The 24712-nt window shown below is 45.6% G+C and overlaps 1 protein-coding gene across 3 annotated transcripts; it reads left to right on the plus strand.

The window, feature by feature from the left end:
• Positions 1-1243: 1243 nt before the first annotated feature.
• On the plus strand, positions 1244-21573 carry FUT10 (fucosyltransferase 10). Of its 3 annotated transcripts, none has more exons than XR_012159234.1 (6): positions 1244-1331; positions 6143-6491; positions 8579-8870; positions 16674-17509; positions 19670-20882; positions 21257-21573. XR_012159234.1 is itself a non-coding variant. In XM_073346324.1 (5 exons), the coding sequence occupies exons 2-5, from the start codon at positions 6411-6413 to the stop codon at positions 19892-19894; spliced, it is 1434 nt and encodes a 477-aa protein (XP_073202425.1). In that variant the 5' UTR covers positions 1244-1331; positions 6143-6410; the 3' UTR covers positions 19895-21573. The 3 variants fall into 3 exon arrangements, 1 of the variants encoding a protein (XP_073202425.1); XR_012159235.1 differs by having other exon boundaries at positions 19670-20560; positions 20684-21573; XM_073346324.1 differs by having other exon boundaries at positions 19670-21573.
• The last annotated feature ends 3139 nt before the right edge of the window (positions 21574-24712 follow it).

Here is a 24712-nt window from a genome sequence, read left to right on the forward strand (position 1 = left end):
CCATGTCTATTCATACAGTTCTATAGCCAGTCCTTAAAAATGCCTCTGCTGGGGTAAGCTGTCATTTATACCCTTCCATTCCCCTCTTATAGTGACCCTGTCTCCCTGTCTCCATCCCCACCTTCCTTTCCCAAACCATCCATGTTCCCCTACTATCCCTCCCACCTCCCCAACACCACCAGCCCCCCCCAAGTCCCACCCAAACTCTTCTGCACACTTTTACACTGCTCTGCCATTCCAGTCTCCTCCACCATAGCCCATGAATCTTCCCTTCCACTACTACCCGTTTCTCCATTCTCCTCCATCATTGACCCCCTCTCCCCCACATTAATTACATCACACGCAGGCTGGGCTCATCTTGGGCCATCAGTTGCAGAACAAGACACCTATATTCTGGGGGAGCAGAGAATTCTAATTTCCCCCCAAACACAATCCACTTGCCCCTTTGATGTTCCAGGCATAAAACATGAGATTTTTCTAATTTATACAAAAGAAACCTGACTCGGGCCAAAGTAACCTGCTTTCAAAAACAAGCACATCTTTAATCCAAATAATGGAAGCAGCTTCCATAAGCTTCTTCGACCCAGAGGGCCTGAGTCCACTTTGCCTGTGTGTGGCACTTCCACCTACACAGAGTGCTAGCCGCTTGGAATGGTCCTGCTTTACATTCACTTTGCACAGGAGTAGAGAGATGCCCACGCAGAGTGATGCAGCAGGCAAGAGAGAATCAGCCTCGCCATTTTTATACTCCACATGTCAACTTTATTTCCAAGTGACACATCTGATCACAGACTTCGCCAAGTGGATGCATTTTAGCCGGCCCTTGGCTAGAGAAGCACAGAGCTCACTGCACACTCCAAACTTTTATGACGCATTTCTTTTTACAACTGAACAGCACTCCACTGCCAGAACACAGTGAATCTAAGTCCCGTTAGGAGAGCAGGACTGGCTACAATAACTGCACTGTTATAAAAAAAAAGAAGTCAGCACAGAGAACAGATTTTTGCTGAGATCTCCTTGTCAGGGACTTCCAGGAAGCGCAATCTTCACAAAAATGATAGCACAATTAATGTAGTTAGTTTTCCTTTGCAGAACATTCAGGACCTAGGAAAGATTGGATTCCAATCCTGGCTGAAGCTCTGCTTGGCAATAGGATTCGTGAAACTATGGATACTGGATTCCCAGGAACTCAGAGGGATTCTCTGCATATTTATTTTGCTAAGAGAAATATTCTGAGCTCCAGGTTTTTATCCTGATCTCGAACAGCTGCACAAACTGAAAGTAAAAAGAGCATAGCAACAATGGCCTAAGAGCCCTGCAGTTTTCCTGAGGTAAGGGGAAAAATCATCACTGGTGTGGATTTCTTGGTTATCTAACAGCATAGGATGCAGTGATGCTGAGAAAGATGCAAAGAGCTGTCTGCAACCCGTAAAGGGCTGAGATGGAGAACGGGATCAGCAAACCCTAGAGCCTTTGATTGCTGTTATGAACTGTTTAAGCAGATGTAGTTCGATGTTGGAAAACAAATAATCTGTGTGTTGCTGGGCTGTACAATCTGGCATTTTGAATAGATGAGGTTTCCAAAATGCATTTGTGTGAATTTAAATGAGGTTGTTTCGCTCCATAAGAGACTAAAAGTTTGTAATGTATTCCAATCATTGCTCAAATCCCAAACATCTCCACCCATTTTGAAATTCATGGACAGTCCTGATAGTCATAGGTGGCCAGCTAAGCTTTCAAAATAACTAGGGGTGCTACCATAAAACAAATATTTACTGTTACCACTATTTGAAAGTTCTGAACTTACTTTGGGCATTGCAAATTCAGTATGCTGGCAGTGCATCAGCACATGATCCTGTAATATCATCACCGACGGCAGACACAACATGCCAATATGTGAAGAAAGTAAATGTCACCCCCATCCTCCAAAATTAGCAACTCTAGTCTAATTTCTGGCTGGAAATTTTTACTCAGTCAGATTCTTAGTTTTGATCTAAGCAGGAAAAGAAATGGTCCATTGTATTAAAGGCACTGAACTGAGTTCTGTTGTGCTCTGAATGTAGATATTCTGGGTTTACACCAGTCTAACAGAAGGTAGAATTTGGTCCACTATATATGTGCACTATGTTTCCTGTGCACTTCAAGCACTGCAGTGAACCACCAGAACACGTGGCTTGATTTCCAAAAGTGCTGAGCACCTAGGCCGTATTGCCAACCCCAAAGCATTCAAAACTCATGAGACAGGCCTAAAAAAATACATTTTGTGTTCTTTGTCTTCTGGTTTCTCAGCTTTCAGAGTGGACTCATGTTTTCAAAATCTTCTCCGCAGTGATAAAGATTATTTGAAACCTAAGTTTTTAAAAACAGAAGCTGAGATTGGCATGTATTCATGTGACATCGGGAGCTGCGGCTTTAATAAAAATGTCAAATCCACAAGGCATGTAATAAAAATCCAGTGTTGCCAACTCTCGCCATCCATTTTTAAAAAGTCATGGCATAGCATATTTAACTGCTTTCCCCTCCCTTCTCAAGGGAACACAGTGCCAGATTTCCAAGAGCGCTCAGCAGCCAGCAGCTCACACAGAATAACAGGAGCTGTTGAGGCACTGAGCACATTTGAAAAAGGCTGGTTCATTTAGGTACCTAAATGGGAGCTTAGCTCTTCTGACAATCTGGCCCTTACTATTGTGAGATGAAGCACAGAGCTGTGAATGCCCCAAAGGAGTTAGGCATCCAGGTCCCAGTTTCGGGCACCACTGACATGCAAACAACTCCAGCTAAAATGCTATAGGTGCCTAACCTCCCTCAGCTCCTCAGTTCCTTAGGCACTTATGTTTCTGCCTCTGAGCATGTGCGTTGCTGCCTCCTTGTGGGTGTCTGGGTGCTTAGCTCCCATCTAACCCTCCGAGAGATTCACAAACCAGGGCTGCCTACTGGATCAGGTCTCTGAGGCAAGTTCACAGTGATGACAAACCCTTATAACATTTAACCCCGTGGTTAGGGTACTCACCTGGCAGTCTTACCATGCCACCCTTACTGCTCCACTGTGGCTAGGCGGCGCTGCCTTCAGAGCTGGGTGCGCAGCCAGCAGCTGCTTCTCTCTGCTCTTCCTTCAGAGCTCACCCCACCCCAAATACATTCTGTGCCCCCCAGTCTGAGAACTGAAAACAGCGGTGCGAGCAGCATGGCAGGGGACAGCGAGCAGCGCCTGTGGGAACATGAGCAGCCCGGTGGCGGGAGCCCTTCCTGATTGGGGAAGGGTGGCTATAGGGGGGCTAAGGCAAATTTTGGGGTGACTATAGCCCCACAAGGCCCCCCCAGTACTGCCCCTGTTGGTTTGGACCCTGAGTCGCTGTAGATTCAATAGGCCCCCATCCAACCTGAACTAGATGCGTACACCTCCATCAAAGTCCTGCATGGGCCGGAGCCATTACACCTCCTTGCTTGGTGCTGTTGGTGAGAGCGAAGGCTTCTGATGAGTCAACACACTCCATCACCCTGGCCACCGTGGAATAAGTGGATAACAGCAATCATCTTCTCCAGGCCACTAAATGTATGAAGGAGTTTCCATAGGCCCTAGTGATTCATTGTGTCAGAGGCCTTGGTCAGGTAGTTAAAATCCCCCGACTCAGGAGGAAATTTTGTATTCAGTGCTGGGTTTGAATGGTGTGTGGTAAATAAGGGCTAAGGCCACATATTGAATGATGATAATAGAGTTATTGAATAACTACCTATTCACTGAAGGCGGCCGGGTCCCGTGGAAAAATAGCATGTGATCATGTAATTAAAGACTGTTTCATAAAATACATGCAAGTAAGGGGGCTGCATTAAGTTTGCACAGGCAGCCTTAATTCTGGCATTTCCTAACTTTAGAGTGCTGAACTTTGTAATGTTAATATGCTTTGAATGTAGTGTTTTTGGATGTTTTATATTAATATTAACTGTTGTGCACAATGAAAATATTAATGAGGAATTCATTTGAATGTGTTTTGTTAACAGAAAGGTACAAAAAGTCTAACGCACTCAAGAGTAAGCAGGTATGGTACCCTTGTAAGCAGATATGGTTGAAGACATTTTGCTTTCCGTCTCATATCTTAAATATAAAATTATTGGACCACTTAAATATTAATCTTAGTATATGAAATACGTAAGGCTTGATCTACACTACAGACTTATGTTGATAGGGTCTACCAGCGGAACTCCTGGTGTAATTTGCCTCCAACAGCTTTGAAACCTTCTAGTTTCCCATTCATCACAATGCGGAGATGTGTGTCCTCTGGCTCAGTCTGGTACCATGCAGGAGATCCAGCATTAGCAAAATGGCATCTCTCACTGCCATTGAAACAGGGACAGGGATGACTTAACTGTTTCCATAGTTCATTTCTTAAAGACGCATAGGCCAAATCCTGGTCCTGTGTCATGTGGTAATAAGAGGCCATGGCCCAATATAGCCTTGGGACCCAGATGTGTATTATTTGGACTGGGGCAATGCATTGTAAGTGAAAGGGGACTTCTCTTTTCAATTTAAACAAATGTTTAAGTCTGGACAGTGGGGTTATTTTTGTGCATGCTTCGTAGCTACTTTCCATATATCTTCCATAATTCATTCCAGGCCAGACTTGCAGACACGCTGGATCCAGGCAAAGCAACTGGGACTGAACTGTTAGTTTGGCCCTGTATTTCAGATCTTATTGGGAGTTACAAAATACAGGCCTTACACCTCCTGCCTTGCACCTTGTGTAGCTAGTGGCGCTGGAAAGTTTTTAGTAATTGGGGTGCTGAAAGCCAGCCCCCTTACACCTTTCTGCCCCCCCCCGGCCTCCCTGAGCTGAGGCTGGGAGCAGGGCTGTGTCTCTGGAAGTGGGGGACCCGGATAAGGGGTAAGGGGGCCAAGGCCACAGCTAGGGGTGGGCGTGGGGCCAGGAGCAGAGCCTCGGGCAGGGGCCAGCAGCCAGGACACCACGTGCGGGACCAAGAGCAGAGCCCCAGCTGTGGGGCCAGCCGTGGGGCTCTGGGAGTGGAGCCCTGGGAGCAGGGGACCAGGTGCAGGGCGGGCCTCGGGAGAGGAGACCTGGGAGTGGGGGGTGGGGCGGGGCCAGGCACAGGGCCAGCAGCCAGGGAGTGGGGCTGCAGGAACAGAGCCCTGGGCGCGGGGCCAGGAGTGGGGCTGGCAGCCAGGACCCGAGTCCCAGATGAGGGGTTGAGGGGTGGAGTGCGGGCGGAGGGCCGGGAGCAGGGCATAGGCATGGGAAGCACCCCCAGTTTTATACATGGAGCCAGTGGCTGGGGAGCGGGGCATGGGGCTAGCCCCCGGGACCGGAGCCAGGGAGTGGATCCCTGGGTGTGGGGTCAGTGGCCCCGCATACAACCTGGGAGTGCTACAGCAACCCCCACACCCCTACTTCCCATGCTGATGTGTGCAGCCCATTATACCACGCAAAGGGCATGTAAAACACACCCACACCAGCAGGCTAATATTTCAGCCCTATGCTGCACAGATGTAGAACATGGTGGCAAACTCATTGGGCAACATTTGCTGCTGCTGCAACTAGCTTCTGTGGGGCACAGTTGAGAGGGGGAATCACAAAGGAGCCGGTCGCAGCTCCACGGTTCTAAGGCCAGTTTGAGGCCAGCCAGGCATAGATTAGAGCAACCTAGTGGGTGCTCTAATCCTCTCCAGCTGGTGATGTCCACAAGGGGGTCTCTAGGCACTGTCTTGATAGCAAGGACGAGTAATAATAAATGGTTTCTGATGGGGCGGATAGAGGTATTTCTCACTCTTGTTATTAGACTGAGTTCTCAGACTCATAAGTGTTAGGTAAATTGTCAGGCTCTGATCATTTACACCTGTGTACAGTGAGTGCAAATCAGAATCCTCCGCTCAGCGACACAGGTGTTTTTACAGGTATTTTATACCCATTTTTCACAAGGGTCAATGCCTAGGAGGTTCATGTCAGTGGAGAATGAGGCCCTGTCTAGGTTGTTAGTGTGCTTAGCAGGCCTGGCGTCTATCTGGAACGTATGTAGTAACGGTATCTGCTAAGTGCATCTCAGTGTTCCACTTGGTACTAATTTTAACTGCACTTTTGTTGACAGCACATATGTTTCTAATATTTGCCCCTTCACTCTGTGTTTGATTTAGTCAGTCCATCCACCTCCAAGGTATCTTTGGTTCAAAACGTTGCTCTGATGTCTACAGAAGAACACAGTCCTGTCTAGACATTGAACCAAACACTGAGCTTGGAATACAGTCCTTGATGGAGTCTCCTTCTGAGCAGCTGTGGCCATTGAGAAAAACAATGACAGAATGGGAAAGCACAGCAGGAATGACTGAAGCTGTAGGAGGAGCTGGTATCCCTGATAACAGGCCTTGACCACCACTTGGCACTCTGTGGGCCTGGCAGCACAGCATGATTAGAATTGGAAGGAAGAAACTTTGGGCATCTTTATTCTGCTTTACGGCCTTCTTTTTTCTTCTTGTTACACTCCAGGTACAGTTAATCCTCGGATTGGGTAGCTGAAGAGTTCTAGTCGTGGAAGGGAGGGAAAAGAGATGCACGTGGTTGCACTCCAACTGTTACACAATTCCGGCAGGACAAAGATGTCATTAAAGGCCCTAAATATTTTCATTAATAAATAACACTTTAAGAAGAATCTTTGTAAAGAATTTCTATTAGTTGTGTACTTCACTGAGAGCACAGGGCTAGAGGGGAAAGGTAAATGAATTAATAACTTCCTTACAAAATAAGGAGAAAAGACAAAACCCAAAGGCAAAAAATCAATGTGGGTAATAAGGGCTTAGAAAACTTTTAGTAATACTAATCATATATAAAAAATGAAAACAAAAGTCCACAATTACTTCAAAGTCTGATCTTTCTCCTTTTTTAAAATTATTATTTATAGGCATTCATCAGTAGCCCTTCTCTTCCAGACAAATGAAATTTTGATGCATGTTTAAAGATGTCTAAAATCATTAATAATTTTGGACTGAGCTACTGACTGCAAACTATGGCCAGGAAGCCCTGAGACAGTTGACAGAGTTGAGAAAGTGTTCTCAGAGCTGGGTGTCTCCTGGAGCATTGTCTCCAACGCATTGTCCTTTGATCATAATATCACAAAACTCCTAAATCCCAGCTGTTTGGACCTGCAGCCATTCCATAGTAGCCCGGGACTTGTCTGGCCACCTGTTCAATACTTGGGAAAGTATAGACCACCAGGGAAACCTAGGTGCTGCCACGAATGGTGATGGTGACTCAGTAAGTGGCATTCTTCCTTCCAAGTCTGTACTGACCCAATGGCCATTTATGGTGGTAGGAAGCACAGCGTCAGGCCAGCAAAAAAGTCTGATATGAAAGATAAATATGTTCATCTTTTTCCATAATATATAAATAAGCATACCCATTGCAGAGTATATTTAATTAGCATATCTTTGGGCAGAAGAAAACAGGCCCATTCCTCCTGCGGTATCTTCAGGGCAGTTTCTCCTCTTCCCCTGGAGGAGGCTGGGGCTTCATTTCCCCTTTCCCACCCCAGAATTGTCCTTTGTCCTGCATTTTGCTGATCTTCTTCTCCTGAAGTCTGAGCCCCTCCTCCCCAGCCCCCAGGGTCTCTCTCTGTCTGCTATGTGCCCACTTACTTCCACCCAGAGCAGCTGGGAGGAAAGCAGTGGGACTCGGCTCTGCCCCACAGCATGCCAGCCAGCACAGCTAAACCAGCTTGGAGGTATCTTAATTTGCTGCTGTTTTAGACCAGACTGGCCTTTATTAATAGATAGCAACCATGGCTCATGTAAGTCAGTCTTGGCTTGCTGACAGACTCCTCTAGACTGCAATCTCAATAGCTCTCACAAGCTAAGCGGGTTCATTTGGTCCGGCCAAGAGTTGGATGATATAATCATAGATATCAGAGTGTAACCCTCCCCCCTGCCCCCAACTATTAAGCACTCATCCTTCGCCCTGCACACAAAGAACCATTTACAGTGTGCAACGTAACAAGAAGGTTTTAGTGATCCTACAAAACCCGGGGCAATTTTGTGTATTCTTGAGCGCCTCTTCTCTTGTATTTTCACTGTTTACTGACACCTCCCTTTTCTAGAGCATGCCTGTAACAGGCAGGGCTTGGATGACCAGATGTCCTGTTTTTAAAGGGACAGTCCCGTTTTTTGGGACTTTTTCTTATATAGGTGCCAATTACCCCCCATCCCCCGCCCCGTTTTTTCACAGTTGCTATCTGGTAACCCTAGGCAGGGCTAATTTTAAAAATGGGCCTTCCTCCATTTTGTAAGTCTTTATGAGACAGACAGCAGAAGGTATATTATAAACTACGGTGCCCTCACCAGTTTCAAGGTGAATAAATTACTTTGTCTACTTAAATTCCCTTTACAGTTTCAAATGGGTATAGTATTTTTCACTTCTATACTAAAACAGCCATGAAGTGCTGCTTAATGCTACTAAACAGCTGCCAAAGTCTCCCAAGAGATGGCTGCATTTCACTGACAAACACAAGGAAATTAGCATCTGCTAGCTAAACTGTATGTCCCTGGCCATGCAAGTTATGATGTATGTGTTTTTCTCCAAAGGTGGTTCTTGAACTGGGCAAGTCTGAAAGGAAGATAAAAGTCTCCAGTTTACAAGATGGTTCATTAAAACTGGAGGAGCAGCGGAAACATGCATATCAGTTTTTTAATAAACAGGAACTCTACAGCTATACCAGGAGAGTTTTAGATGCGGCCAGATACCCTATCCTGCTCTGGTGGTCCCCGCTGACTGGCGAGACTGGGAGGTTAGGTCAGTGTGGACAGGATGTCTGTTTCTTTACTATCAAGAGGACCTACCAGCATAATCACATGACAAAAGCCTTTCTCTTCTATGGTAAGGAACTGAGTCATTTTAAATGAGTGAGTTCCCTCCCCTCTGCTATTTCTCTGTTATAGATCAAGTACAGAGCAACTGTAACCCTCCACAGCAGAAGTTGTTAAAGTCTGTCTGGTGACAAAGTGCACCAGCAAGTATCTCTACTTGCACATAAAGTGTAGTTCTACTCTGAAAAGTGATCCTGGGAAATGGCATTATGGAATTACTTGTGCATTGTCTCTGGCTGACTTCTAGATCAAATGTGCTTGGTTTACATGTGACATGGACATTCTTCTCCCTGCCCACCCTGAAAAGCCAGCCTCAGATCTGAGAGTCAAGCTTGTTTCTTTCCTAGCCTCGCCAATTTGCCTTATGTGATAACAGCCCCATTCCCTTCCATGCCAAAGGGGTAACTAGTTGACTGTGAGTGGAACTCAGTAAACAGTTGCCATTGACGATGCCCAAAGAGTAGAATCTACCTCTCTCTCTGAGCAGTGTTGGCTTTGCAGGGTAGCAGAAGTAAAAAGCAGAAACAATTTTTGTCACTAAAGTAAGCAGATATAACTCGAAGTGCATCAGTTAAGAAGCTGCAATTTTTACACAGTTTCTTTTTAGAGAAAAACTGCATTTTATGCATTCAGTGCGAGGAAGATTTTTTTATTCTCTGACTGTAAGCAGCCATCAACTAAAATGTCTGATATTAGAAGATTATTTCTGGGTTCAGCACCTTGATTCATTAGCTCAGAGGGGCACATGTGGTTTATTTTTTTTTTAAACAAAATGTGAACCACAGAAAACAAATGGCTTTTGATAATCAGTGAGCTTTATTTAACACTGAACTGCAAACTTCCCACCTCTTCCATTCTGAGAGCTCTAAATTACACCCAATTCCAAAGGGTAAGTGGGTCAGTTTAGTTTATTGGTGAGCCTGTGCTGAAGCATGAATGGGAAGAAAAAATAGCAAAGGAATAAAAAGCTGACCCATTTTAAATAAAAGGAAACCAAAGCTTACATCACATGGATACTATAAAGTCTGTGATATTTCTGGCCTATGACAGTGCTTCTGTTTGCCACCCCCAGCTCTAGCAGAAGTACAATTTGCTCATTGTACCAAGCTTGAGGAAATGATTAAATATACTTAATTAAACTGGAATGCATATATTAGCAAAAAGACCCTCCAAGTACTTTTTTTTAATCACAATGACAGTGCACATTTTGAAACTTTTTGAAAGGCAAAGTCAAAAATGTTAGTTTTTACAATAGCAGGGAATGATTTATCACTGCCAGTAAAGGCAGACTCAAAGCTCGTATATTATATTAAATGCGAAAAAGAAACCCTATATTAATGCAAGGCTGTTACATATTTAAACACAGCAAAGTTAAGGAATTCATAAAGCAAGCTCTCATATTAGCATTAACTTGCCTTTATTGTACATTATGGATAAGCTTTTCAGAAGGTCAGCCATCTCCTGGAGAGTGCAGTTTGCTCCTGTGAAGTTTGCACCTGCCATTGTCTTATGGGTGGAGATCTGGGTGTTTGCATCTCAAGATCTCAACCTGTGGGCCGCTTGCAGCCCAATCAGCACAGAGCTGTGGCCCACGTGACATCCTCAGGGACATATGGGTAGTATTGGATGCGGCCCACAATGGTAAATAGGTTGAGAACCACTGCCCTAGATTCCTGCCAGGGAATTGCATCCCCAAGGGAGAAGCTTCCCTGCTCTGCCTCTGAAATTTTTGCCTATGGATATTCAGAAGGTTTCGTGCCTTAAAGTAAAAGAAGAAGGTGCTTTTCGGTGGGATTGTTTTACTAGCAATACTTGCTTTTGTTTACGGTGAATCATCCCTGTTTACTCTCCCAGGCATTCTGTGTGGGTGATGTCTCTACAGAGGCACTGCTGACCTGTAATTTTTCTTCTTTGAAAAGTATCACCAGAGGCCCATCCTCTCCTCAGAGTTCAGGGTTCTGTTCAAAGGTGAAGTGTTGCCTCCAACAGTGGATTTTGCTCCTGCCCTTGGGAAGGTTTCCAGGCAGTTCCTTTTTAAAAACTGGGATCACAGCGTTTACATTTGCAGGGAGAGCTCCTGCTTCCTCTGGATTTAGGAATGTATGTCTCCACTGCAGTCAGAGATGTGATTGAAGCTAGGGTAGCCATTCTGCCTAGCTTTAATCTAGCTAGAATGACAAAAATAGCGGTATAGATGTGGGGGCACGGACCCCAGCATGGGCTAGTAATGTGACTATGTACCTAGGGTCCCATCTGTGCTGAAACCCGTGCTGTTGCATTTACATTGCTATTTTTAGCCACACTAGAAAGCTAGCTCAGGTATATCTCTCTTAGCTTCCATCACACCCCGGATTGCAGTGGAGCCAAACCCTCAGAAGGTTCTGCCAGGAGCCAAGGCAGCAGCTGCTAGAAGTGAACCTCTTGGCAGGGGATGGTGTCCCAACTATCAAAGCTGCAGACATGAGAATTTGAAGGGTATGTCTACACGGCAGTCATGGAGTGTGATTGCAGCTGATGCAAAGCCCGGCTTGACAAAACCCTGGCTGGGATGATTTAGCTGGTGTTGGTTCTGCTTTAAGCAGGGGGTTGGACTAGATGACCTCCTGAGGTCTCTTCCAACCCTGATCTTCTATGATTCTATGATGTGGACATGCCCAAACCAGCTTTAATCCAGCTGGCTTGAACACTGGAGCAGAGAAACCAGGCAGTGCATGCTCAGTATAAGCTGGCCATGCAGCTTCGCTGCTCTAGTAGCTGAGCTAGGCAGATGAAATCTAGCTCGGGTATGTCTGCACAAGCTGAAATCGCACCCTGTGACTGCAGTGTACACATACCTTAAGAGCCAGGGGAGTTCTACCCTCTCTACCCCTGGGAGATGAGACCCTGCGTGCAAGGTGCTTTCAAAGGAGCAGAGCCTTTTCACATCCCCCATTCCCCTCTGTACTTTGCCACGTATCACAGGTTTCCTAATTAATACTTTGGAGACTATAATTATGAGTGCTTTCCATCAAAAAGTTGGAGTGTGCTAATAAAGTTTGCGGATGATACAAAGCTGGGAGGTATTGCCAATTTAGAGAAGGACCGGGATATCGTACAGGAGGATTTGGATGACCTTGTAAACTGGAGTAATAGTAATAAGATGAAATTTAATAGTGAGAAGTGTAAGGTCATGCATGTAGGGATTAATAACAAGAATTTTAGTTATAAGCTGGGGACGCATCAATTAGAAGTAACGGAGGAGGAGAAGGACTTTGGAGTATTGGTGCATCACAGGTTGACTATGAGCCGCCAATGTGATATGGCCATGAAAAAAGCTAATGCGGTCTTGGGATGCATCAGGCGAGGTATTTCCAGTAGAGATAAGGAGGTATTAGTACCGTTATACAAGGCACTGGTGAGACCTCATCTGGAATACTGTGTGCAGTTCTGGTCTCCCATGTTTAAGAAAGATGAATGCAAACTGGAACAGGTACAGAGAAGGGCTACTAGGATGATCCGAGGAATGAAAAACCTGTCTTATGAAAGGAGACTCAAGGAGCCTGGCTTGTTTAGCCTAACCAAAAGAAGGCTGAGGGGAGATATGATTGCTCTCTATAAATATATCAGAGGGATAAATACCGGAGAGGGAGAGGAATTATTTAAGCTCAGTACCAATGTGGACACAAGAACAAATGGATATAAACTGGCCATCAGGAAGTTTAGACTTGAAATTAGATGAAGGTTTCTAACCACTCAAGGAGTGAAGTTCTGGAACAGCCTTCCAAGGGAAACAGTGGGGGCAAAAGACCTATCTGGCTTCAAGATTAAACTCGATAAATTTATGGAGGAGAAGGTATGATGGGATAACACGATTTTGGCAATTAATTGATCTTTAACTATTCATGGTAAATAGGCCTAATGGCCTGTGATGGAATGTTAAATGGGGTGGGATCTGAGTTATTACAGAGAATTCTTTCCTGGGTATCTGGCTGGTGAATCTTGCCCACATGCTCAGGGTTCAGCTGATCGCCAAATTTGGGGTCGGGAAGGAATTTTCCTCCAGGGCAGATTGGAAGAGGCCCTGGGGGTTTTTCACCTTCCTCTGCAGCATGGGGCACGGGTCACTTGCTGGAGGATTCTCTGCACCTTGAAGTCTTTAAACCATGATTTGAGGATTTCAATAGCTCAGACATAGGTGAGAGGTTTATTGCAGGAGTGGGTGGGTGAGATTCAGTGGCCTGCATTGTGTGGGAGGTCAGACTAGATGATCATAATGGTCCCTTCTGACCTTAATATCTATGAATCTATGAATCTTGTTCCACCTTCTTTATCTCATCATAATCTTATTAATTCCCCTTTGTTCCACAGTGGCAGGTACTGTCATCATCTCTTTAATCCTTAAAAGATCTTTGTCTACCAGCTAGACCAAGATTATGTGTGTGGTATTGGAATCATTTTAGGGCTTTTACCTCGACTGCGTATTTCTACAGGCTTCCCTTTGCCCAATCCTCCTCTTCTCAGTTAGTCAGTTTTACACTCCCATTTACAGTCCCTCATCTCACTCTGCTTTCTTGCATCCTCTCTGTAGTCTCATTTTTCTTGACACCTCCTCCAAGAGGAAGTGTACATGTAAAAGTCAAGGTTACTCTGAAGTCTATGGTATTTCACTATCCTCTACTCTTTATCTCTTCCTAACACCACTTAAAAGCATGTTTTAAAAAGAAAATAGCCCTCATGAGCTACTGTTCTAATAATTCACCTCCACTGCTAGCAGCTCACATCGCAATAACACAGCGAAAACAGAAAAAACAAGGGTCATTTTCCTATATGCGGTATGATGCCTCATCATGGGAACATACAGTCACCACACAGAATCACATGTAAAAAGAAGAGGATACAGAATGCTTTAACTCCCCCAAATACCATCCGTGTCCTTTATGACTCTTGCAGTAGTGGTATTAGGATTTTATACCTCCACCCATCATTGTAGGAGCTGGTTGGATTGAAGGGAGTGTCATTCTTATGATGGGAAGTCTTTTCCAAAGAATTAGGTCTTGCTGCATTTCCTAAAGATGGTCAGACTTTGGCTTCGCCCGATGACCTCTGAAAGTTTGTTTCATGGCCAGATCCCCTTGATTGAGAATAATGATTAAAATATCACATCCAAAGTACTGTACTAGTACTTAAACTACAATCAAATAATATATACCGTAGTCCCCAGCCAATAAATTGTCCTGATATAATTTTTTTAAGCACTTTGCAGTTAATCCCAAGACACAAATCACAGACTAATCAAATGAACTTCACGCAAAAAGTACTGGAGATACAGCAGTGGTTCTCAAACTAGGGCCGCTGCTTGTTCAGGGAAAGCCCCTCGCCGGCCGGGCCGGTTTGTTTACCTGCCGCGTCTGCAGGTTCGTAGAATCACAGAATATCAGGGTTGGAAGGGACCTCAGGAGGTCATCTAGTCCAACCCCCTGCTCAAAGCAGGACCAACCCCCCAATTTTTGCCCCAGATCCCTAAATGGCCCCCTCAAGGATTGAACTCACAACTCTGGGTTTAGCAGGCCAATGTTCAAACCACTGAGCTATCCCTCCCCCCAGTTATCCCTCCCTCGCCGATCCAGGCCAATGGGGGCTGTGGGAAGTGGCGTGGGCCGAGGGATGTGCTGGCCGCCCTTCCTGCAGCCCCCATTGGCCTGGAGCGGTGAACTGCGGCCAGTGGGAGCCACGATCAGCGGAACCTACGGACACGGCAGGTAAACAAACCAGCCCGGCCCGCTGGGGGCTTTCCCTGAACAAGTGGTGGCCCTAGTTTGAGAACCACTGAGCTACAGTGTATGATTTACCACCACGCTCTGGCTGCTTTGGGCCATTCTAGTGATGCAAAGCAGCCAAAAACCCAGTCTAAGGGGACAGTTGAATGGCCAAGTTTATGGCCACTTTGCATTGCTGGAGTGGTCTGAGTGAATCCATACCAAATATCCATTTGTCTGGTTTAATTCTCTTACCTGTTATAACACCTTGATATTTGGTTACTAAAGCTTTTTGGAATAATGTCTTTCTTCTTCTTATCCGGGGGAGGGGAGTGGAAGTAAGGTTACTTTAAAGGTAAATGGGCCCAAGCTCCGATAAGCATGTGTAATTATTGGGGTTACTGTGTACCCCAAACCTCTAGGGGTGCCACTAGCATGCCTAATGTACCCCATTTTGAAGGCAGGCACAGCAGGTAGGTCTTGTAGGCGCTAGCCCTGGTGGGTCCCAATAGCCAATCAGACACATGGCTACTAGGGCTGGCAGGAAAGGAGAAAGGTCGCCGATACCCTGGATACAGAAGCTTAGTTACAGTTCGAAGTGAGCAATAGTGGTTCTCGTTTGGGCCCCTGGGGCAGTCCAATCGAGAGGCAGGGCACTTCAGGCCTAGTGCCTGGGGTGCCCTCTCCAGTCCAATCTGTACTCAAGCAAATAAGCATCTGCAGGCTTCCAAGCCAGGCTCAGTTAGTGTCTCTCATTGGGGGTCCCCTTTGCACAGGCTCCCTGCCCAGCTGTTGCTGCTTGCCCAAAAGCCCCACAGAGACCTGCACCCAGCTATGATGTCCAGCAGTCACAGCCTGTCCATTTGCAGCACAGTTCCCGAGGCTTCTCTCCAGCTTCCTGCTGCTAAGTGGCTCCCACTCCTAAGTCCCAAACAGGGCCCTGGCACATCCTCGTTCAGGACCTTACCTGGCCAGGGGAAGGGGATGCACAGTGAGGAGGAGGCTCATGGGAGTTGAAGCCCCTAGCTTTGCAGATCCATCACACATGATTCATCTTAATGGTAACTCATATTCTCCAAGGCCCATAATCTGAGAATTTGGTTACACGAGAACGTGTGGTACAGATCCCCACATCCCCACACTGGTGTTTATTGTTGTGCGGTAATTATTGGTTTAATAATTATGACTATTGTATCTGGAATTTTATTTTGACTCTGTGGCCCTTCGTTCCAGAGAAGGAAGCAATCCTGTTATTTCAAAGTGTCTTACAACAATTAAAAATAATAATGAGTCCACTAAAACGCAAAATTAACACAACCCTTTTTGGCCTAACTGTAAGCTAAAACACTGCTATTCCATTACAGAGTTTACTGGAAATATTAAGAGGCCAGTTGTGCCACCTTTACTTATGGTGAGTAGTACCTTACTACAGGACTAGTCCTTTTGCAGTCAACAGAACCTTACTACACATACAATCGTATTCATTGTGAGTAAGAGTGGCACAGGTAGGCCCGAAGTAAATAACAAGGGCCTTTTACAGTGATTTAAATATATATATTTTTCCTAAAAAGAAAAGGAGTACTTGTGGCACCTTAGAGACTAACCAATTTATTTGAGCATGAGCTTTCGTGAGCTACAGCCGATGAAGTGAGCTGTAGCTCACGAAAGCTCATGCTCAAATAAATTGGTTAGTCTCTAAGGTGCCACAAGTCCTCCTTTTCTTTTTGCGAATACAGACTAACACGGCTGTTACTCTGAAACCTGTCATATTTTTCCTAGTTCAATATATTGAATATAGGAAGTGGGGGAGGTTTAGATTGGATATTAGGAAAAACTTTTTCACTAAGAGGGTGGTGAAACACTGGAATGCGTTACCTAGGGAGGTGGTAGAATCTCCTTCCTTAGAGGTTTTTAAGGTCAGGCTTGACAAAGCCCTGGCTGGGATGATTTAACTGGGAATTGGTCCTGCTTTGAGCAGGGGGTTGGACTAGATGACCTTCAGGGGTCCCTTCCAACCCTGAGATTCTATGATTCTATGATTAAGGATTTGGCTAGTAACATTATTTGTGTTTGTCTAGGTACTGACTTTAATATAGATAGCTTACCCCTCCCTCGTAAACGCCATCACGACTGGGCCCTTTTCCATGAAGAGTCGCCCAAAAACAACTACAAGCTCTTCCACAAACCTACCATCACTTTGTTCAACCATACAGCTACCTTCAGTCGCCACTCCCATCTGCCGCTAACTACTCAGTATCTGGAGGGCATAGAGGTCATAAAGTCTCTGAGATACATGGTTCCACTGCAAAAGAAGAATAGCTTGAGAAAAGGACTTGCACCGCTTGTGTATGTGCAGTCCGATTGCGACCCTCCTTCAGACCGGGACAGCTACGTGCGTGAGCTGATGAGCTACATCCAGGTGGACTCCTATGGTGAATGCTTGCATAACAGAGACCTTCCTCAGCACCTCAAAAACCCAGCCTCCATGGATGATGGTAACTTCTATAGAATACTTGCTCAGTACAAATTCATTCTTGCTTTTGAAAACGCAGTCTGCGAGGATTACATCACTGAAAAACTCTGGAGGCCCCTCAAGTTGGGAGTGGTACCAGTGTACTATGGGTCCCCCAGCATTACGGACTGGCTTCCTAGCAATAAGAGTGCAATCCTTGTAACAAGATTTTCACATCCCAGAGAGCTGGCGCACTACATCAAGGCACTGGACACAAATGACCAAGAGTATGAGGCCTACCTAGAATGGAAACTGAAAGGGGCCATCTCCAATCAACGACTGCTCACTGCTATCCGAGAACGCAAATGGGGAGTCCAGGATATCACGCAGGACAATTATATTGATGTGTTTGAGTGCATGGTGTGTAATAGGGTGTGGGAAAACATCAGAAGGCAGGAAAAGGTACTCATAACTCTAATTGTGTTTGGGGTTGTTTTCTTTTAAATATAGCTAGCTTTGGTGAACAGAATCTGACTGATCTTCCAACAGGGCTAAAACTCCCATGCCATGCTGACATACACAGACTGATGTACACTTTATTTAGAGAACACTGCCTCGTAAGTTCATCAGTTATGATCATGAGGGGCCACTTGTTAGGGTCAGAGAGTAGTTCTATCTCCTTGGCCTCTCTCCTGGGATTACTAGTTGTGGTGGATTTTTCTGATAGGGACACAGCACACCTGGAATTAGACTGAAACCACAAACTCATGTCATGACTCCCTCAATCATCATGCAGTAAAGATGGGCAGCCACCTTTTCAAAAGTGCCCACTGATTGTAAATTCCACAGAAGTTTAGGTGCCCAATTTCAAGCACCAAGAATGGAGGTACCCAAAATCTATTTTAAATTTTTTCCCCTTGGTCCTTTATCAATATGAATTGAATTATTTTTACATCTGCTTATCCAAATCAGGAACTGTGCTCACATTTACATTATCACACAAGCTGGCTTGGGACATCTCCTCTGCTCTTTTCTACTGTGGCAGTCTGAACTGTAGTGCTTTCTTATCAACCAGCAAGGGGAGACAGAAAACTCTTAGGAAGATGAACTGTACTCATATGCAAAATGGCACTAAGAATACTCAAGTTGTTTTCAGCTACTTGTCTGTTGCTCATTAGTTAAAGGGGATTAAAAATTTTGCCATGCAAATTATTGAGCATTCAGCTTATCTAGGATCCTCAATTCAATGGAGCCTTTAACTGATTGCAAATTTCGGATCAAACAACTTCTTTTTTGCTTAACCATGCAAGTGGAGGAAGCAGGTGTAGGAGAGAGTAACTATAGAACTGAAAGCTGAGATTCTCCTCATTCCCACATTGCTGGGTCTCCCTAATCAAGGAGGCTTCCAGGACCAAAAGGCCCGCTGAGTTCACCAGTGCCCGTTTCATAGCTCCTACCACACAATGCTTATATATTGAAATGATAACAAGTAAATGATAACAAGTAATTGCTAAACTCTTAGAGTCAGAATCTCAGCTGGTATACATCAGCGCCGCTCTGTCGAAGTCAAGAGAACATCACCAATTTATACGAGCTGAGGCTTTGGCTATTATTCTCTAGGAATCTGATCCTGATCCATTGAAATCAGTGGGAGCTTTGCTAATGACTTCAATGAGCATAGGATCAGACCCCAGAGCAGGGATTAGAATATTTTGCTGAAATGACTCAGTGGATTGGTAGCTACATAGAACCTTTCGCAGTTAGGTTATCAGTTCAGTGCAGCCCAGTTCTGTCTCATCTGGGAGCTTTTACCATTTGGTTTCTTTTTTCGGTGGCCTATATGAAAACTAATTTGGTTTCAGTCCAGTTCCCCGTGAAGAGATGTCTCCCTTCTGAAAATCAGCGCCATGACTACAACTCTCGTGGATGTGAGAGAGACAAGGAGGTAATATCTTTTACTGGACCAACTTCTGTTGGTGGAAGAGACAAGCGTTTGAGCTTACACAGTGTCCTGAAGAAGAGCTCTGGGAAGCTCAAAAGCCTCTCTCTTCCACCAACAGAAGCTGGTCCAATAAAAGGACCAACCAGCTTGTGTCTCTCATATCCCAACACGGCTACAATGACACTGCAAACAACTCATGTGGATGGGCAGAGAAACCAATCTACGCTTTCACTCTCCAGGGCATGGTTAAGGTACATTATGCAGGGCAGGGTAGGGAAGCTTTCAGTTTCACTGCATGTGCGGTGCCCATTCTATCAAAGCAGGCAGGCAGGTTACAGTCCAGAATGTGAACTTCACAAAGAGGTGTTCCTATGGTGCAAGAAACAGTGAAATATGCTTTCACTGAGAAAGAGAATTTGGGAGGAGAAGAATTCGGGAGGGATAGCTCAGTGGTTTGAGCATTGGCCTGCTAAAACCCAGGGTTGTGAGTTCAATCCTTGAGGGGCCCATTTAGGGATCTGGGGCAAAAATTGGGGATTGGTCCTGCTTTGAGCAGGGGGTTGGACTAGGTGACCTCCTGAGGTCCCTTCCAACCCTGATATTCTATGATTCTAATCAATGCAGCTATCCATGACCTAGAGTCTAATTAAACCCTTCCTGTGTTTCTCCTCCATTGCCAGGGATTGTCACCCAGGAGATGGAACGCACAAGTTAACCACCTGAGCTGCCCGAAACCTGAGGCTTTCTTGTTCTCCTCTCCAAACATACGCTGGGCATCTCTGCGAGAGATGTGGATACCAAGCTTTGAACAATCCAAGAAAGAAGCCCGAGCACTGAGACAGCTGGTGGAAAGGAATATGAATTTTACAGCTCAGGAATTTTGGACACTTGTATTCAAAGAATAAACACGACAGGCTATTGCACAGAGTGAGCTCCCCAAAGGAGTGCGCTTTGTAATATTCTTTTGCACACTGCCTTAACATCTGTAGGTCAATAAGTACAGGAAGGAGTTAAACTGTCCTGTAAGATAGAATGCAGTAGGTACAGTACTCAGTAAGTACTGATAAACTACAGAATTACCCGAGCGGCTTTTTAAAAACTATATTTTTATACTAATTGCCATTAGCTTGCACATTTGAGCATTAAGACCCCTACTAAGGAAGGTGCTTAACGCACATGCCTGATTTTAAGCCTATGAGTAGTCCCAGTGAAGCTAATGGGACCACAGCCACTTGCTTAGTAACAGGCCCTTCCTTGCAGAATCAGGCCCTTCGCCTTCTCTGATCCAAGCTCCCACATCCCGGGGTTGACATCCACAGGCTGTGGAATAGTTTATACAATCACATTGGTGTGACCTCTGTGGCAGCGTGCCTTTGAGACAGGTGTAGCGATCAGGCTTGCTGCTGAGTAGGTCTGTTTATCATCAGTCCCCTTGGCATTCACAGGTTTAGTTGAGACTTGGCACGCTAAGACGTCCTGAGGCTGAGAAGGAATGTAAAATGCATCAGTATTTAGCACTGGGAAATTCCAGCTGCTGCTTCCCGGGGATGGAAAGAATGAAAATGTGCTGGGTAAGATTTAACAACCATCTCCTTTTGAAAACATAGAACCCTATGAATTTTTGCCCTCCAGGAGGGTCACTCCAGATTAAATAATTCTGTTTATTCTGTAGTAATCTATTTTCTTTCATGTAGACAATAATAGCCGCACAAAGGTAAAAGGATGCGATTGGCTGAAGCAGGGATTAAATGAAGGGCCTGATCCTGCTGCAAAGCCATCCCTGTGTGGACACTGGAAATGCTACAGTGACACAGCTGGAACAGAGCTGTCACAGAGTCAAAGTGCCTAGCCCGCTATCGGAGCCAGCCCATGAGGCATATCTGATACCCAGGGGTATGTCTACACTGCAGAAATAACCCCCCCAAACCAAAACTGTGCAACGAGTCTCAGAGCCTGAGTCAACTGCGGGACTTGCACTACCGGGCTCAAAATCGCGGGCAAGGCGTTCCCGCTCAGTCTGCAGCCAGTCTGTGAGACCAGCCCAAGTGGGAACATCCACACTACTATTTTTAGCCCTGTTGCATGAGCCCAAGTCAGTTGACTCAGGCTCAGACTGGCTGCCTTGTTTTTGGTTTGCAGTGTAGACGTACCCTGACATGCAGTCTTCAAAAAAATTGCCTGTTTTACCTTTTAACATAACACCAAGAGCTGTAAAATATTGCGCTCTCTCTCTCTCTCTCTCTCTCTCTCTCTCTCTCTCTTTTAAGAAGCTGTGAAGAGGGTTGATGCTGGAATGATCGGGCCATCTGAGAGCGATGAACTAAGCATAAAGTAGGAGAACAATGGAGCGACTAATTTAGAAATCTTACACTGAATCAATGACTAAGAAAGTAATTAAAGACATACAATATAAGAATTACTGTGTTCATTTCAGTGCAGCATGGGCCCTGGTCACACTGCTGGTGCATGACTGGGCTCTCTCCTGCACACAGGATGCTGAGATGGGGTGGCACCAGTTGGAAATTCAGCCAAATACGTACTCAGGCGAGGCATTAGAGAAAGTTGCAGAGGGATCTTGAAGGCTGTAGGTGCTGCATACTTGCCATGTGTGTGATGCCTTTTACCAGTCATCTGCCCTGTGTCTGCCTTCCAAGAAATATGGTGATACAATGCGTGGTCTCCCAGCTGCCTTTCTGACAGTGGATTGGGAAGAACAGCACATGGGGCATCTCTGTTTGGGCCTTAAGACCCCAACACACTCCTTCCATCTGCTGTCCTGAGCAATTAAGTATAGCATGTGGATTCAGCTACTTCTCCACAGAAGTGCAAAGCAAATGGTCATGCCTAGAGAGTAGCCCTGTGTAATGCATCTTCAGATCTGGCCGCATGCTTTACTCTATGTAATTATTATACTTCATATATCAAACTAAACAGTGTAAAATAAATATTTTCCAAATTAAAAAAAAAGTCCCCAAAAGTAACCCCCCATCTCTTATTGGGCCAAATTTTATAATATTTTTAGCAGTTTAACTAACAGCCATCTTTGTAGGAAACCAAACATTACAAAAATAGTGTAGCATCACTAAAGCTTAGACGTATACAGAAGGAGTAGGAGGAAGAGCAATGTTATGATAAAGTTCTAACTGCCCTACATTTTCTGCTGAATGGTTTTTAAAACTACTGATCTCTCGCTTCCCGGCATCTGTGTAAATATGTCTACTAAACACAGTTTTAAATGTCTGTAATGTAGTTGGTTTGCTCATCTCTTAATATGCTCCTTTAAAAAAAAAAAGGCATTATTTACATTCGGCATCTGGAATATCTGGGAAGTTTTTTCATCTAGCATGTGTACGTATTACATACAAAACACTTTATTAAAAGAATATTAAAGTTGCAAAGTCAAGCATGACCATATTACAGGGGTGGGCAAACTTTTTGGCCTGAGGGCCACATCTGGGTGGGGAAATTGTATGCTGGGGCAGGGGGTTGGTGTGTGGGAGGGAGTGTGGGGTGCAGGAGGGGTGTGGGTGCCGGGGTGCCTCAGGGCAGGGGGTTAGGGGCTCAGGGCAGGATGTTGGGGTGCAGAAGGGGTGTGGCAGGGGGCTCAGGGAAGGGGGTTGGGAACTCAGAGTAGGGGATTGGGGTGCAGGAGGGGTACGGCAGGGGGCTCAAGGGAGGGGGTTGGGGACTCTGGGCTGAGGGTTAGGGGCTCAGGGCAGCGGGTTGGGGTGCAGGAGGGGTACGGCAGGGGGCTCAAGGCAGAGGGTTGGGGTGCAAGAGGGGTTCAGGGTGCGGGCTCTGGCCCAGCGCTGCTTACCTCGAGCGGCTCCAGGGTAGCAGTGGTGCGCAGCAGGGCTAAGGCAGGCTTCCTGCCTGCCCTGGCCCCGCGCTGCTCCCAGAAGGGGCCGGCATGTCCGGCAGTGGCTCCTGTGGGTGGGGTGGGGCAGGCGGCTCCGCTGTGCACTGCCCTCGCCTGCATGTACCACCCCCAAAGCTCCCATTGGCTGCGGTTTCCTCGTTCCTGGCCAATGAGAGCGGTGGGGGGTGGTGCCTGCAGGCGAGGGCAACACATGGAGTCCTCTGCCCCGCCCCAGAGGGGCCGTAGGAACATGGTGCCATCCGCTTCCAGGAGCTGTGTGGGGGCCAGGGCAGGCAAGGAGCCTGCCTTAGCCCCACTGCGTCATGGGGCTGGCAATCCCACAGGCCGGATTGAAAGCCCTGACAGGCCATAGTTTGCCCTCCCCTGCCATATTATTTAAGAAGTCTGCCAGGAGTAGAATGCAGTAGGGTTTCGGTCTAGTACCATATCCAGAAGAGAAGAGAACATCCTCTCCTTTCTTGCAACCATCTACCTCATTCGCTGTCTATCCTGTGAATGAGGCAGGGCTGCTGTAGAACAAGAAGTATGTGATCAAGTAATTAAAGACGGGATCATACTGCATATGCCTTAGGGGGTTGAATTAAGCTTGCACAGGCATCCTTAATTCTGGCATTTCCTAACTTTTAAGTGCTTGACTTTGCAACCTTTATGATCTTTACAAACAAAAATTTGTTAAATTGCCTAGGTTTTTTAAAAAGAGAACTAGGAAAGCAGAAATTCCATCATGTGGAACCATATTAACAGCTGGGGAAGGGGCTGGGACTGACAGCCGAAGCCCTGAAGTCACAGAGGTCACAAAAAATCACGGAATCCATGACCTCCATGACAGACTCGTAGCCCCATTTGTTTGCAATCTCAGCAAAGAGGCCAGGACTTGGCCTGGAAAATAATTAATATTTATTAGTTCACACAACATATGCTGCAGAATGCCTAGTGGTACTGAAAGCACCCACTTACTTGTTATTGTACAATGTGACAGAACTCATAGGATCAGTAACACACTGTGTTATATTCATACATGTACAGTGAGCATTATGTAATTCCTAAAAGGCCCCAAAACTTCAGGCGCAGGTCGAGCACAGGGCACCACATCCACGTTACTGTGGCTCACTGTTAAAATGCTCTTTCGAGGCCTCCCTCAGCTGTATAGCCCCATGCCAAGCTCTTCTAATGGCCCACACCACCAGTGGCAACCTTTCCCCTCTTTACCTCACAGATCTTCCATAGGACACAAGAGGCAGCTGGAACTACAGGGATATTTTTCTTCAGAGAGATCCAATCTTGGGAGTAACCAACACCAGCGTCCTTTCAATCTACCAAAAGCACATTCAGCTGACATTCTACACTAGGGGCATAGCCACAGGTTGGCTTGGGTGGGCCCCCCACCCAAATATGGTGTTAAAAATGCAAAGTTCAACCAGGATTTTTTTTAAGGGTGCATCCTATTGGGCAAAGAGACAATTTTTGAAAATACTTGAACCAATCAAAAACAAAGCCACTTCTGTAAGGAAATGTGTGGGTGGGATCTTTGCTTATACAATGAACTATAAGCAAGAAATATTCGATTGCCAGTGATGTATGAGACCGGAATTTTTCTGCCGGAAGTCCTTCAAAGAAAATGTTTTAATATTCAGCTCTGTTACACTGTATAGCTACATGTGATGCTTGAACCAGAGATTCAAAATGTCAAAACAAACTAGTCTCTTTAGTTTCTTAAAAAGACAACGGACCGAAAGCAAATCCACAAAACCAACCGACGTATCATCGTTTTCCACTAAATCTGCAAATTCTCCATCTTCATCTGATTCAGCAAAGGAAACAGTAATATGTAAAACTAAAAATG

The sequence above is a fragment of the Lepidochelys kempii genome, chromosome 5 (genome assembly GCF_965140265.1).
Source record: "Lepidochelys kempii isolate rLepKem1 chromosome 5, rLepKem1.hap2, whole genome shotgun sequence".
NCBI lineage: Eukaryota > Metazoa > Chordata > Testudines > Cheloniidae > Lepidochelys > Lepidochelys kempii.